Genomic DNA, 16,105 nt, shown 5'->3' on the forward strand with positions numbered 1-16,105 from the left:
ATTCAATTTCCAGTCAGAATGGTCATTAAATAACTTCCAGCACCAGGAAGAAAAAAAATATATTTAAAAGAAAATTACACACAAGCCTTAACAACTAAATATAATAATGGACTTTTCAGTGCTTGGTGTGTTTACTCTTTGTCTTTTTTACAGTTTCAGCACTTCAATGCAGGAGACTTGCTTTTAGTTTTTCAACGAAATCTTCAGGGATATTTTTCTACACCTTCAAAGTTCAGTCTTAGAAGTTAGAATTTTATTCTTTTCACAGTCCATGCAGTCACAGGTACTCATCACTCCATAAAACCTTATTCCTCATATGAGACGTCTAGTCCTAGTGTTCGAGTACTAATTTTCTTTTCTCAGTAAGAGCTTCTTGACAGCTACATATCCCTTCAGACCCACAGCACTGAGTTGTCTTCTCATAGTGGAAGGATGGACAGAAACACCTGTGGATGTTTTTCAGATCTGAAGCAAGAGTGGAGCCTGAATTTCTCCTCTTTCTCAAACATAAAAGCTTTTAATTGCTGTTTATCTGATGACAATTTTGGTGGTCTACCAAGTTTGCACAGTTGTTGGGAGTTGCTGACTTTCCCGTTCTTCATGCACATACATCTAATCTTCTTATATCTAATCTCCTAAAAATCTCCTGAGACATGGACACTTAATGGTTGTTTTGACTGGATATTAAATAAATGAAAAGTGGTGTCTGACTTTCATGCAGTACTGTTCTTATTTTAATGAACTAATATATCAGCTAATATCGTTCTCTCTCACGTTCTGTCATGCAGCTGAAGAAGGTGCGTTCGCTGTTGCTTGCGGGGGCCACGGACCATGAGGGATTCCTCCAACAGCTGCGGCAGCTAGAGGGCGCCTTCAAACTGTCCGCTAAAGATCTGCGCTCGCAGGTGGTCCGCGAGGCCTGCATCACGCTGGGGTACGTTTGGCTTACTGTTCCACAGACTGAATGGATGATGTTTAAAGAGGAAGAATGAATTGGTGGACCACCGAGGGCTTCTAAAGAGCTATAATGGACAAGACCAATTATTTTAAGGGCTTTTATTTACTAAGTTGAATCAGATCCAAAATGGCTATTAACCTTCTTGCATTACATTACTTTGTGTTTGATGGAAAATAGTGACGAAGGCAATTTGAGTGCATAGACAAATGCAGACACACACATGCACACATACCACATATACACATGACCCATTTAGACCCATTATAGCCAGACATTAGAAATAACAAGATAAAGATGAATGTTCTCAGAGAAGACTGATTGTTTTGACTAATTGTTTGAGTTCAGTAAGTGTGTTAAATGATCTCTGATGTATTCTTCATCCTTTAGGCATTTATCTTCTACTCTGGGCAACAAGTTTGACCACGGAGCAGAGTCCATTATGCCCACGCTGCTCAACCTCGTCCCTAACAGTGCCAAAGTCATGGCCACATCTGGCGTTGCAGCCATCCGCCTTATTATACGAGTGAGTATATGGTAGAGAGTCATAACAACAGAAAAAGACCAAGTACAACAAGCGTAATATCTATATTGAAGTATACAAACGTTGTAAACTATAGTGCTACATCTGAATATTAAATAACTTACAGGTTCATTTACAATCTGATCTTCTATACAAAGTGTGTCTCTCGCACAGCCATCTTCCAGTTTTTCTTTTTTTCTCATAACACACCATTTGGAACTGCCATGCAGCCCTACCACTTCGCCCTACCCCTCTATCTCAACAAAAATCAGGACACCCTACCCCTAAACGTGAGAGCGCAAAACCGAGGGGTAAGGGCTAAGTGGGCAAGGGGTGAAATGGCACTGGGCCAAGCTGACTCTTGACCATCGGCTACAATTGGTGAGCAGTGGTGGCCGACGGTGGCCTGTAGTCGGTGGGGTGTGTACAGCACCTGTTGACTTCAGTCTGTCCTCGTCATTTTGAGTCATCATTCTTGGCCGATTAAGCATGAATCAGCAGTGACAGTCGGCTATGAGAGAGGACAAAGAGTGGACGGAGGAGAAAGCAAGAAAGAAAGCAGCACAGAAAAAACCACTCAACACAACACGGAGGATAGCCTCAACACCAGTGCAGGAATGGACATTGGAACTATTTTTGCTATTCAGATGTCATTTTTGAATGTTATCCTGGAATGTCATTTTTTAAATTGCAGGATTATGCTGGTGGTTATACATTTTGGGTGTTTCTGTCTTTGAAAAAAAAAAATAGAGTAACTAATAAATATGTTAAGTTTTGGATAATCTATTGAATATTATTATGAATATCTGAATTTCCTTAAGAATAAGAAAAGTGCAATACACTTTAACATTTCACGTTGATGATTAACTGTCAAGATCATGACTAAATGAGGCAGAAATGTGAGTCAAAACCGAGTCCTATACAAATTGAGATAAAAAAAATAACCCAAAAAAAGACCACAGCTCTACAAACCCGCGCACACACAGGCAGTGTTGTCTGAGCTGTCTAATCCCACAACCATTAAAGGGCAGATTTACTGTTTCCTGTGCAGCAGGTCGTTGAATCTGAGGAAACAACAGCCAAATCAATGGCATTGATCAGAACATAAAGTGCGTCTGTGCCAACACGCTGGCAGTGTGTTGTGTTCATCAGTGGAGGAAGCTTTGATAGACAGTGATAGTTGTTGTATCACAGCCAAGAGCCAGACTCTTTCATTTGCTCTCTGTCACATTTAATTTGTACCTGTTAAACTATTGTTGCGTGAATTTTAAGGGTAAATGTTTCGAATAGCTGTTTTGGTCCAGCTTTTTGAGTTGTTACTTTTTGTGTGTACACTAACATTCAAAAGTCCACATTTTTCAATCATGTATCACTAATTGGTTGCAAATATATGAATAAAATGATCTGTAGGAAGCTAAAAAATATATATTTTAGGTGTGTCCATAATGAGAAATAGACTGAGCTGTACGGCACCTAGTATGTTAATAAAATAACTGTAAGTTAATAAAATAACAATAAAATGAATATCCAGCATTGCAAGTGTTGCCAGAATATTCATCAAATCTCAAGGCAATCTTGACAAAAAAAATGTAAAAATGCATAATTACAATGTATTTTTCATAGGCCTGAGACAATTTGAAAGTTTTGAAATATCATGAAAATTCCATGTATAATGATACATATAGATCATATTATTATTATTACATCTACATATGGTATTTTTTAGTATATACATATATATGTCCAATCTGGCAACCCTAAACAGGGCTTTTTAAATGTGACAAAACAGCGCAGAGCACTGAGCGGTGCAAAGGAGCCTTTTTGATTGTCTTAAAAATTGAAAACTTTTGTCAGTATGGAAATTTTATGTGATTCATATAGAAGATTTATATAAAATAATAAAAATGATTAATATGATTGTAAAGTGATTCCAAACTTTTGAGTGGTGGTGTATGTGTGTATTTTTTCTTCTAGCACACACACTACCCTCGGCTCATCCCCATCATGACCAGCAACTGCACATCCAAATCTGTAGCTGTCCGACGGTAAGGCCAGCACTGACCACCACATTCTCTTAGTGACCATCGTTTGTCTTACTGTTGAATTAATTAATACTTTTTTTGCTCTCAGGCGCTGTTACGAGTTTTTAGACCGTTTACTGCAGGAATGGCAAACAAATTCTCTGGAGAGGTAAGGCCATCATATGCTGGACTACAAGTCAAGTGGTCTTTATTGTCCTGTAACGTTACTATTTTGGAAATACAAGGTTTTTGTCCAAAAGCAATGATATATTGTTATCAAATGTTGAAACAGCAGAATACCTTTGGCTACCTTTCAGTTTTAGCATATTGGTAAAAATTTGGATTCAGCTCTAAAATCAGCAACTCCAGTGTGTACAGGCTCTAGTTTTAATGCTTTAACTTCATAATAGTAAAATGGCACAACACAGGATGAACACACTCACAGAAGGGGTGCTGGAAACTCCCATATACACACACATCGTATTCATGTCCTTGATCAACCCTCGATTTGCTACACTTCTATCAGCCTGAGCGGTTGCCATGGGTAAGCATTGGACTTCCTGTGTGCACATCATGGTCAGGACTGAGAGCATTTTAGAGCAGTAAAAGAAGCCCGCATGTGGTTTCAGGAGGGGGGCAGAGAAAACCCTTCTATTGATTTAGGATCCATTTCTACCAGTACTTACTTTGGCCTGTTTGTTTCTTTTGTGCTCAGGCATGTAGCTGTCCTGATGGAGACCATTAAGAAAGGAGTTCACGACGCAGACTCTGAAGCAAGATCTGTTGCCAGAAAGTAGGTGATCTGGGTTCACATCACTGGCAGTTGCATTTGTAGGAATCTTCCCATGAATGCTGTTGGTTGGAAACTTTTACAGAACATATAATTCAGAATATAAGATGTATCTCAACTTGTCCTTTACAGCTGTGCTTTACATTGTTTAAGAATTTTATGATGAAAACATTTTTGCAGCTTTTGCCATTTTGAAGGTACTTATTTTTTAGGCAGGAATGATGATGCTAAAATCCCATTCAGATAAACTGTAGTGCGCAACTCAGTTTTTGTTAAAATGCAGAAACTTACAGTGCGTTATTAAAGGGCCCATATCTTACATTTTTCCCTTGTTATTTTTTCCTTGAGGACAACATTTATAATTAATTAATAATTCATTATAATTAAATTTTGCCTGACCTTTTTTCTGTCTTTTTTTAGCTCATAGAATTAAAGAGGCTGTTTTTGTTACTGTGCTTTTAAGACTGATACATGTAAATGAGCTCTGTGACTCATTCAAAAGGCAGTCCAGCCTGAAACACTCCTTGTTACTTCAGCATGAATGGGCAGAGCTAAACTGCTATTGGCTGAATAGGTGGATAAATGCAAATATGTTGTTTTTTTATGGCCTCACAGAAACAGTTCATTCAGAATGCGCTGTATTCGCAGTTTAGTTTCCATATATATGGGCTAGGTTGGTGGGGAGGGAGCGGTACACTGTGAATTCCACCAATTTTTCAAAATTCCTGCTTAATTCATTGAGATATAAAGAAAGGCTTACAAAAGATTAGATACAAAAGATACTAAGATTTACTAACTCTTGTACCCACCACTGTACAGTGGTGGGTACAAGAACCAAGGCTTGTGATGTCTAAAATGCAAATATAGCCTTTTTATTTGCTGTCCAAAACCACCAGTGAACCTTATATGTAATGTTAAAGTAATGGTAAAATAGTGCTAATACTGCATGTACCTCTCCTCCATTAATGGATTATAAAAATATGTTTTAGGCCATAACATTCTCAAAAGTATAATAAATATTATAAGGTATCAGGCAACATGTTTGTAACCATTTCATTTAGTGAAAAAGGTGGAATTCTCCTTAAACGATGTTTGCATACTACATCAAGCTGTTTTATTTAACGAATGAGGAAAATTTGGTTTTCCATGAAATGGGCCCTTATATTTTAAGATGATCTTTGTTTTGTATGCATGTGAAGAGTCACACTGCTAAGATCGATGTTGTTGTGTAATTGGGCAACATTATCAAACAAATTTGTTGATGTTTCCAACCAGTCTAGCTTCAATTAGCAACAACAACAGCTCAGTATCATAGGATTTTCAATTGGAAACTTAATGTCATGTAGCAACATCATCCAGCTTGAGTGAAATGAATGCCATGGTTCTGTAAAGCTTGTGCAGATTAGCAGCAGTTTCTATGAGAAAGTGAATCTGTGGGCGGAGCATGGGTTGATTTATTTGTGACCTGCTTGCCCTCCTTCACCCTTTCCAGGTGTTACTGGGGCTTCCATGGCCACTTCAGTAAGGAGGCTGAACAGCTGTTTCAAGCTCTTGAGCTGACCTATCAGAAGGCTCTGCAGTCTCATTTGAAGAGTTCAGACAGCATTATGTCCCTCCCGCAATCTGACCGCTCCTCCTCCAGCTCCCAGGAGAGCCTCAAGTAAGACATGAATCGAGCACAACTGAATAGTGGACTTTCATGTAACATTCAGTGATACTATTAGGCTTTCACTTTCAATTATTCCATCTCTCATCTCTCTCCCTCTCTATTGCCCTGTCCCTCTCGCTCTCTCTCTCCCTCTCTCTCTCAGTAGGCCGCTGTCTGCAAAAGTCCCCGTAGGAAGCAGTGTAACCAGAAGTAAGAGCGCATTCTTTTCCTTACTGGTGTGACTGAAATTACAAGCTGATAATCCTATTATTCTGTTGAAATGCTGCCACTGGTCACTGGTGCACTGGTCTAAAGTGACCAGCATTATATATCAGTGTTTTTTATATACAATACTGTGCAAAAGCACTCTTCATTCATTTCAGTCAAAACAGCCATTAAGTACAAATTTGATCTTTGAGGAGGAAATCAAGCTCCTCTATTCCTCCAGAGCTGAAAAATTCTACAGGTGTTTCTGTCCATCCTTTCACTGTGAGAAGACAACTCAACCCTATGGGTCTGAAAGGACGTGTAGCTGTTAAGAAGCCAAACAAAGAAGCTGCTGGTGTTCTCAGAACAGGAGACTGACCACCCAGAGTCCAGACCTGAACATCATTAAATGTGTTTGAAATTATTTGGATTGTGAGAAGCAGAAAATGCAACCAACTTGATCAACTGAACTTTAGAGGAAAATATCTCTGCAGTTTTTCAAGTCTCCTGAAGGGGTGGACATTTTATCAGTACTGATAAAATTATATTTAGTTGTTGAGGCTTAAAGGCCATAAGTTAAATATATGTTTTCTGCTATGTTTTAACACTGACTTGTACTTTAGAGGATATTGTGACTGGACGTGAAGTAAATGAAGGGTGATCTCTGACTTTGGCACAGTAGTGTTAAAATAGACTGTAGCTAGTGTTATCATTGTATCTCTCTTTCTGCTTCTCTCTCTCTCAGCTAAAGTAGTTACCTCTAAAGTGTCATCCACGCCTGGCTCGCTGCAGCGATCTCGCAGTGATATCGACGTAAACGCGGCTGCCAGTGCCAAGTCAAGAATGCCCACTGTACCCGCTGCTGCCCCCTTCAGCTCAGCCACAGCACTGCCCCCCGGCTCCTACGCATCACTGGGTAAACACATTACAACTGTACAGGCAGATGTGTTTTTTATATAACAGCACAATGGCAGATGGTAAACAGAGAAGGATGCTAAATAAGTGCGAGAGCCTGTTTGGTGCTAATGTCAGTATTGCAGTGATTCACAATCTTAGAGGAACCCAGGACAGCATTGTTTAGTGTTTCCCATCGACTGATTGTGTGTTGAATCAGTAATTTTGATTTGAATCAGGTCTGTTAGAGCTCAGTAAATTCTTAACTGTGCACTGCATAACTAGGGGCGTCTGGGTTTGAACCACTGTATTACACACTGTGCTGCTTGATGGATGAGCCTGAGTAACTTTTTGTTTTTAGAATAATACATTTAATTTGAAATCTATAACATAATTCCCTCTGAACACCTGCCACTTTCTTCTAGCCATAATGCTAATATCATCCTGTTATGCTTTTTCTTTGGTTCCTTTGGTTTATTTGACCTAAGATGCTACTCCTGGTAATGTGGAGGGTAAGGTCTGTGTGTATGTGTGCACACCAAGTCTGTGTGGAGTGAGGGTCTCTGTGTTGTAGTCCTCCTCCCTGTCTCTCATTCTGTGTCGTTTACTGTAAACTTGTGATTTCAGGATGCCCAGCTCCAGTCCTGGACTGTGTTCCAACACAGCTGATTTACATACACACTTATTGATTGACTTAAAATAATCCTCCAGCATTTTTCAAGCTAAACCCGATCTGCTGCATCTGTAGCAAATTAACTTGAATAATGCTGGAATATTTCTTTAGTGCTGAAATGAAGCACATTTCTTAGTACAGGGAAAACACTAAACTGTGATCCACCAGCACTGAAGCTGGGCATCTCTGCTGCGACTGGATTAGACTACATCTGTGCAAGTCTGCATGGACTACCTGCATGTGGTCTGCTGATGATCCAAACTGACTGTACTGGGCGCTGGATACCTGCAGATCAGTTACGACTGTAGTGGTTAGCATGTTTTCATTTTGTTATACACCGATCAGGCATGACATAATGACCATCTCCTTGTTTCTTCGCTCATTGTCCATTTTATCAGCTCCACTTACTATATAGGTGCACTTTGTAGTTCTACAGTTACAGACTGTAGTCCCCTTTTGCCCTATTCTTCAGTGGTCAGGACCCCCATGGACCCTCACAGAGCAGGTACTATTTGAGTGGTGGATCATCCTCAGCACTACAGTAACACTGATATGGTGGTATTGTGTTAGTGTGTGTTGCCCTGGTCTGAGTGGATCAGACACAGCAGTGCTGCTAGAGTTTTTAAACACCTCAGTGTCACTGCTGGACTGAGCATAGTCCACCAACCAAAAATATCCAGGCAACAGCGTCCTGTAGGCAGCGTCCTGTGACCACTGATGAAGGACTAGAGGATGACCAACACAAACTGTGCAGCAGCAGATGAGCTATCGTCTCTGACTTTACATCTACAAGGTGGACTGACAAGGTAGGAGTGTCTAATAGAGTGGACAGTGAGTGGACAGTGTTTAAAAACTCCAGCAGCACTGCTCTGTCCGATCCACTTGTACCAGCACAACACACACTAACACACCACCACCACATCAGTGTTACTGCAGTGCTGAGAATGATCCACCACCCAAATAGTACCTGCTCTGTGAGGGTCCATGGGGGTCCTGACCACTGAAGAACAGGTTAAAAGGGGACTGACAAAGTATGCAGAGAAACAGAGAAAAGTGGAGCTGATAAAATGGACAGTGAGCGTAGAAACAAGGAGGTGGTCATAATGTTATGCCTGATCGGTGTATATGTGAGGGGCTGAGCAAAAGTGTTTAGAGACCTGGTTTGTAATAAAGTAGTGAGATTTCAGAGGGTGAACATTAGGCTTCAGTTGTCCATGTATGTCCATGTATTCTTTGTGCATCTGTATTTCATCGTGATGCTAATGTTGGTTGTAGACCCTGTACATTGTGTACATACAGGGTCAGATCTATAGGTTATGGAATGGATATTCATGTCGACTGATTTATGGTATTACTATGTACGATTATTAGAAATTAAGATTATTATTATATAGATTAAAATTATTACTTGTTAGCAGGTTTACAGTAATTCGTAGTACACTACTGTGCAGAAGTAAGAGACCACCCTTCATTTATTTAGTTTCCAGTCAAAATGGAAATTATTACTTAAGAGTTATTCATTTTTCAGAGCCAGGAAAAAGAGCAGACAACATTTTAACTGAAAATGACAAAGGACCCTCAATGACTATACATAATTTCCTTAACAGCTTCCATTTTTTTGGGACACTGGCTTTCAGTTTTTCAAAGAAATCTGCAGGGATGTTTTTCTACATTTCTAAAGTTCAGTCTTAGAAGTTGGTTACATTTTCTGCTTCTCGCAATCTAAGTAATCCCAAACACATTCAGTGATGTTGAGGCCTGGACTCTGGTGTGGATAGTCCATTGTTCTGAGAACACTAGCAGCTTCCCATTTTCTCTGCAGTGCCATTTTTGTGTATGTTTTAACAACTTTTTCATTCCATTTTTGGAAACTCATTTTTTTTTTACACTTATTTTCCTTTTAATTTCCCGTTTCTGATGCCAGTGGTTTATCTAATATCTAATCTCCTCAGAATTATCCCCTGAAAAATAAATAACTTGTGAAATGAAGGGTGGCTTTTGACTTTTTTCACAGTACTGTATATCTCACTGTTAGCGTTAGCGCTGAAGTGCTGTGTTGTCTTGTGGAACAATATTTTCATAAGCATAAATATCTGTTTTTGTATAGAGGATTGTTAAGTAGGTTGAATCATTTGTGCTCTGTTCACACAGTGTATTCAATCTCTCTCTCTCTCTCTCTCTCTCTCTCTCTCTCTCTCTCTCTCTCTCTCTCTCTCTCTCTCTAGGTCGTGTCCGGACCCGGAGACAGAGTTCAGGCAGCAGCGTCGGGGGTGGAGCCTCTGTTACAGACAGTAGGGGGCGGAGCCGAGCCAAAGTGGTTTCTCAATCACAGCGTAAGTTCACTCCTATAATGTTTTTATTTTCAGTCAGGGACTTTATACAATGACGATGGACGTTTTCCTCTTTTTAGTGCAGCGATCTTTTGTTTCACTGCATTTCAGTCATACCATTTCTTACTGAAGTGGTATGAATTATAAGCTCTGCTCTGCTGATGCTCAGAAAGACCAGTTTCTCTTTCTATGCTACATCGTAAACATCAGCATGCTTTACGTTGTTGCCCATGGCAACAACTGGTGATTGTTTATGCAAGTACTATGACCTGCCCAATGCATGCTGTGTAATGAAGTTTCACTTTCATGACTTTGTGTAACGGAACGCCCTTCGCTGCCTTGTGTGCTGCTCATGCATAAGGATCCAGATCAGCTAATCCGGCAGGTGGTAAGACTCATGGTACAGCAGCCTTACTTAACAGTCCAGTATTTACTCATACCCTGTCGTCTGAATGCCTGTGAACCCTCATGCCCATGTGTTACTGTAGTCCTTGAAGCATGACCCCATATCACATCAGCTAGATGTTTATTTTGTGAGAAAGGAAGAGTTATTTACTTAACTCTCTCCCTTTGTTTTCATTGTATGTTGATGTCTGTCATTTTCTGTTATCTAGCAGTGTTGAATTTGTTAGTGCTGATGTGGTCAGTCTGCTTTTTTTGTTATTTTATGGCTTCTGTAATAACTTTTTTGCATGTCCTCGATCCATAAAAACCAAATACACTGTGTTATACTGTGGATGTTATTCATTATGTGGTGCCATAATTTATGCAATACTAAGAAAAAGTCAGAGACCACCCTTCGTTTATTTAATTTTCAGTCAAAACAGCCATTAACTTATTCATTTTTCAGGGGATAGTTTAGAGGAAATTAGATATAAGATAATCCACTTATCCATCAGATAAACAGCACTTAAAGCTTTCATCTTTGAAAGAGAGGAGAAAATCAAGCTCCACTCTTGATTCAGATCTGAAAAAATACACAGGTGTTGCCGTCCATCCATCCATCCATCATCTAAACCGCTTATCCTTCTGGGTCGCGGTGGGGTGCTGGAGCCTATCCCAGCTGTCACTGGGCAGAAGGCAGGATACACCCTGGACAGGTCGCCAGTCCATCGCAGGGCAGACAGACAGACATACACATTCACACACTCACACCTAGGGGCAATTTAGCATGTCCAATCAGCCTGACCGCATGTCTTTGGACTGTGGGAGGACACCGGAGTACCCGGAGGAAACCCACGCAGACACGGAGAGAACATGCAAACTCCACACAGAAACGACCCTGGTCACCCGGCCGGGAATCGAACCCAGGCCCTTCTTGCTGTGAGGCGACAGCGCTACCCACTGTGCCACCGTGCCGCCCACTGTTGCCGTCCAAAATAGAAAAAAAAAAAAAAAAAATTTGCAAATGAAGCAAAGAAGCTATTGCTGTTCTGAGAGTGATGGACTGACCACCCCAAAGTCCAGACCTCAGCATCATTGAATGTGTTTGGGATTATTTGGACCATGAGAAGCAGAAAATACAACCAACTTCTAAGACTGAACTTTAGAGGGGTGGAAAAATATCTCTGAAGATTTCTGCGAAAAACTGGAAGCAAGTCTCACGAAAAGAACGGGAAGCTGCCATAAAGACAAAGAGTGGACACACTAATGAGTTTGATCATGAATTTTTTGGGGTTTTTATCACACTGTGTGGGATAAGTGAACGCATAAAGCACACATTTTTGCTCTTTGATCTGCCAAACTGCAATTAAAAAAATTTCAATTTTAAATGAGTTGCATACATAAATAATATGTCAAATAAATTGAATGCATTGAAAGTAAGAGGCAGCTGGCTATCTAGCGCAATGAGTCATGTGTCACGAACCGGTTTTCGGACAGTTTACAACAAACAGTTGAGGGAGACGATGAGTGGAAGTTACAGCAAAAACAAGTCTTTAGTTTTACAAACCAAAAAGATAGCACTACTGAAGTGATCAAACCACTAGTGGTTAAAGCCCGTTCCAGCTAAGCCAGTTTGCTGGATCCCCAACAACGTTGACCCCAAGTTGACCTGAAATTTTACCTACAGAAGAGAGAGAGGCAAAAAAAAAATCTCTTGCTATCCACATTGGAAAGCCTTTTAAATGAGACCAAACACCTGCGTGCCGGTGTGTCTCAATAGCCAATCACGTCCATGCTCTGCCTCCCAAATTCACCTGCAACAAACTCAAGCAAAACAAACCAGATGGCCCAGAGGGTCATCACTCCTGTATATTTATGCGACAACATTTTGGTTTAGATGTAGCAGCACCACGCAAATACAGTCTGAGCGCACTTACCTGGCATTACGTTGTTTGAGTCATAAAACTGCAACACAAATCTGCCAAAATAAAACCAGTAATTTGACCAATATTAATTTTCACCTGTTTCAACTGTGTATCCCTAAATTTGTTATAAAAATTTTATATTTAGGTGTTGAGGCTTCTTTGTAATTTTCTGTTTTTTACAGCCATTTTGACTGGATGGTAAATAAATGAAGGGTGGTCTCTGATTTCCACAGTACTGTATGATGCACTTTTTAGATACTTTTTACTGATGTTTCTGTCCATCACTCACGCTCTCTGTTTGTGTGTGTACAGCTGGGAGTCGCTCCAGCTCTCCTGGGAAGCTCATTGGTCAGTCGTATGGAAAAGTCCACCATGCCACAGGCAGTGGGACCACCTCTGAGAAGCGCAGTAAGATCCCCCGCAGTCAAGGCTGCAGCCGAGAGACCAGCCCCAGCCGCTCAGGCCAGGGTGAGAGAAGCTCTACACCAACACATGCACACACTGAGACTCGGCTGATGAATCTCTTGTCCGATAAAATCAGCCAATATAAGGATACATAGATTAATTGGTATCAGTGAAAACTCTGTTGATAGATCTTCTATATTTAGAAACAGCTTGTGTCATGTTGTATTGCAATATAAATGTACTGTAATGAAATACTTATTTATGACAATCTTAACGGAGCTTTTATGACAGGCTTTGTTATAATTTACTCTATTATTCATAGTTTTACAGGCTGACCTGATAAACCTGAATACAAGACATCATAATTGCATTACCAAAAACATGTAAAATGCATACAGGTTCTACTTTCAGCGTTATGAGAACACGACACGTTACCATGAGGAGAAGTGATGGGAAATAAGCTAAGAATACTAGGGAACCTCACCCCTGTTGCTACAATATTTATATTAACATTAAATATGTGAATTTCTTCTGTTTATTAAGAGTTTTTGAACTTTATTTGAGTTTAGGAACTGGCAGTTATGGAGTTTGTTTCAATTTTTAAATATTAATTATGTACGGGCTGATGTTAGAGTCATTCTCATGAAACTGCCTCAAAACGTGCATAAACATTTGAGTGTCATAAGCATCATGTAGATAAATATTGATAATTCACGTAATTTAGTGCATCAGTTTGAGCTCTATATGGTACAGCAAAAAGTTCATTTTTTTATTTGAAAAGTTTTTTGCCATTTTTACCCTAATTCTCATTATGATGTCCACATATGTTTCTCTGTATTTATTTCTTTTTCTTTGCTTGAGAATGTGAGGATGTGAATCAACAGAATGCTTTATAGCACAGGTAAAAGGAAACCTTGATGGCAGTCAATACTATACTACTGTTATACTATACTTTGCAAAATATCTAAAATATATTTTAGCTTTAAAATATTTAGTCCAACAACAGTTTACAGATAAAAATCACAAATATATGCAGGAAAACAGAAGAGGGAAAATTATTGTGATTGAAAATATTAGCTGAAAACAGTTGGAAGTGGGAAGAGAAAAAGTGATTGGTTGACATCATTCGCAGTGCTTTTTGGGATGAGTAGTTCCTTAAAAATGATTATATCTTAATAAGTCTTATACCTGTGCCGATTTTGCCTGTTTTTCAAAACTTTTTTCCTCTGAATGTCTGTAACGTCATGATTGATCTCATAGCCGGTCGGTTTTGTTGGATGCTTAAAACTCTTTATTTAAAAATGTCCTGAAATGTCTATGGAGAAATTGAATGGGATTTTTACTTCTGGAACCAGAGCCACTGAAAAAGTGGGTGGTCTCTCTTCAGCTCTGTTGACAAAATTGTTATTTCTGTGGAGCGAAGTAGACAACAGCAGCGTGAATGTGATCCAGGATTACTGGGAATATCAAAACATATTCATCTCGAATGTGAAGTGCATGGCTGTGTTTTATTTATTATTTTTATTTCATTTAAATAGCTGTTTCTTGGAGATACACAACACATATATAGGGGCATCAATGACCTTCTGTTTAGAAATGACCAGTGCTTTTCTATAGCAGGTGCAACCGCCCCCATTTACTGATGCAGCCAAGCCAACATATCATCTCAATCTACATAAAATGTCTGTAATTAAACTAACATACTTATACTTACTGAATTGCTCCAGTGCATGAAGCTACCTTTATGTCCTCTCCTGTTTTCTCCTCTCTTTCTGCCTTTCTTTGCTCTTCCTGTGTCACTTACCCTGTCTCTTCCTCTGTTTTTGTCCTAACTGCTACACCTTCTTCTCTCCTGCTGCTCTGCGTGTGTGTATGGGGGGGTGTTAGTGCGGGGCAGTCGTATCCCACGGCCCAGTATGAGTCAGGGCTGCAGTCGTGACACCAGCAGAGAGAGCAGCAGAGACACCAGCCCTGCACGGGGCTTCACGCCACTGGGTGAGTCACACACACTCACTCTCTTACACACAGACACTTAAAGACAGAGAACAGTGGAGGCTACAGGTCACGATTCTGTACAGAATAAACCAAGTCACCAAAATGAATGGAATCCACAGAGACAACTGTAATTTAGTCCAGGAGTGGTGTTAAAGGGGAATTCCACCTATTTTTCCAAATTTCTGCATAGTTAAAAGTGTAAGATGTAAACAAAGTCATTCAGAGTGGTTGTGAAATGCTCCATTCTAGAGAAATTTGAATCAGCATCATTCACAATGGTGGTGATAGGAACCAGATGTCCAAAGCACTTAATATCTGTAAAAAAATAAAAGTCACAAAAAAACAACAATTATGCAAAGTAGTTACAGATATGAGTGGATGATATGACAAAAAATATCATGTTGTGATACAGTTTCATGATAAAAGATATGCATCACGATATTTTTGGCACAGACACAATGCACTAGTAGAGCCAAATTCAAAAAGTGTTATTAAAAACATGCTGTACTTAAACCAGTTAAACAGGGCTAATTATGTTCTCTTTTCAATGAAACATGATACAGTTCTTTAAGTGCTGATGATATGCACAGTATGCTAAGAAATGCTACTTTTTATCACAATAACAAAATGTATAACAGTAAAATATTGTCATGCTGCCCGCCTCTAGTTGCTGCCTAATGACTGTAACATTATTTCATGATAGTTTTGAGATTTTGGCATAAAATGTATTTTAAAAAAGGCCATTGTAATGCAAACTAATGATCTTTAAACACATAAAAAAATACAACATGAAACCCTTACAAAGTTCACTGGTGGTTTTGCATAGCAAGTAAAATAAAAAAATAAATAAAATGGCTATATTTGAGTCGTAAACAACACGGCCCTGAGTTCCTGTCACCACCAGTGTAAAGAAATCAGTCAGTAAGTTTCTCTACAATGAATCATTTCACATCAAACCACTCTAAATGACCTTGTTTACATCTTAACAATTAAATTGTGCATAAATAAAAAAAATCAGTATTCCCCTTTAATGTGAGTGAAAACCAAATGAGGAGATTAACATAGTCAGGCACATTTATTCATTCCAAAGTCTTGCTTTAGTGGTTTAGTCAGGATAACAGTGCTTTTGTATGCTGAGCTGCCACTTTCTGTCCCTGTTCCTCTTCGCCTCTCTGATCTCCTCCTCCTTCACCTGCATGCTGTAACTCTGGAAAATACCTGTATGTTGGTGTGTAACGTGTCTAAGCAAATTTTGTAGCAGTGATCTTTATTCACTGTATTGTTCCCAGCATGTACACTGCCCATCAAAAGTTTGGTGACACCTGGCTCTAAATAAACAAGCGTGTTACCTTAAA

At 39.5% G+C, this 16,105-nt stretch overlaps 1 protein-coding gene across 4 annotated transcripts in view; it reads left to right on the forward strand.

Moving 5' to 3' along the window:
* The window catches only part of LOC118819477 (CLIP-associating protein 1-B), a 90,730-nt gene that overhangs the window by 49,648 nt on the left and 24,977 nt on the right, over positions 1-16,105 (forward strand). For 2 of the 4 annotated variants that reach the window (XM_036587290.1, XM_036587291.1), the window contains exons 12-21: positions 789-934; positions 1,346-1,481; positions 3,453-3,523; positions 3,609-3,668; positions 4,215-4,292; positions 5,782-5,949; positions 6,101-6,147; positions 6,890-7,060; positions 9,937-10,044; positions 12,663-12,818. In XM_036587290.1, the coding sequence (XP_036443183.1) occupies positions 789-934; positions 1,346-1,481; positions 3,453-3,523; positions 3,609-3,668; positions 4,215-4,292; positions 5,782-5,949; positions 6,101-6,147; positions 6,890-7,060; positions 9,937-10,044; positions 12,663-12,818 (1,141 nt within the window). Of the gene's footprint in view, positions 1-788; positions 935-1,345; positions 1,482-3,452; positions 3,524-3,608; positions 3,669-4,214; positions 4,293-5,781; positions 5,950-6,100; positions 6,148-6,889; positions 7,061-7,526; positions 7,551-9,936; positions 10,045-12,662; positions 12,819-14,642; positions 14,751-16,105 lie in introns of all 4 variants that reach the window. The other 2 variants (XM_036587285.1, XM_036587289.1) reach the window with 2 other exon arrangements.

This window comes from Colossoma macropomum, unplaced genomic scaffold (assembly GCF_904425465.1).
Source record: "Colossoma macropomum unplaced genomic scaffold, Colossoma_macropomum, whole genome shotgun sequence".
NCBI classification, from domain to species: domain Eukaryota; kingdom Metazoa; phylum Chordata; class Actinopteri; order Characiformes; family Serrasalmidae; genus Colossoma; species Colossoma macropomum.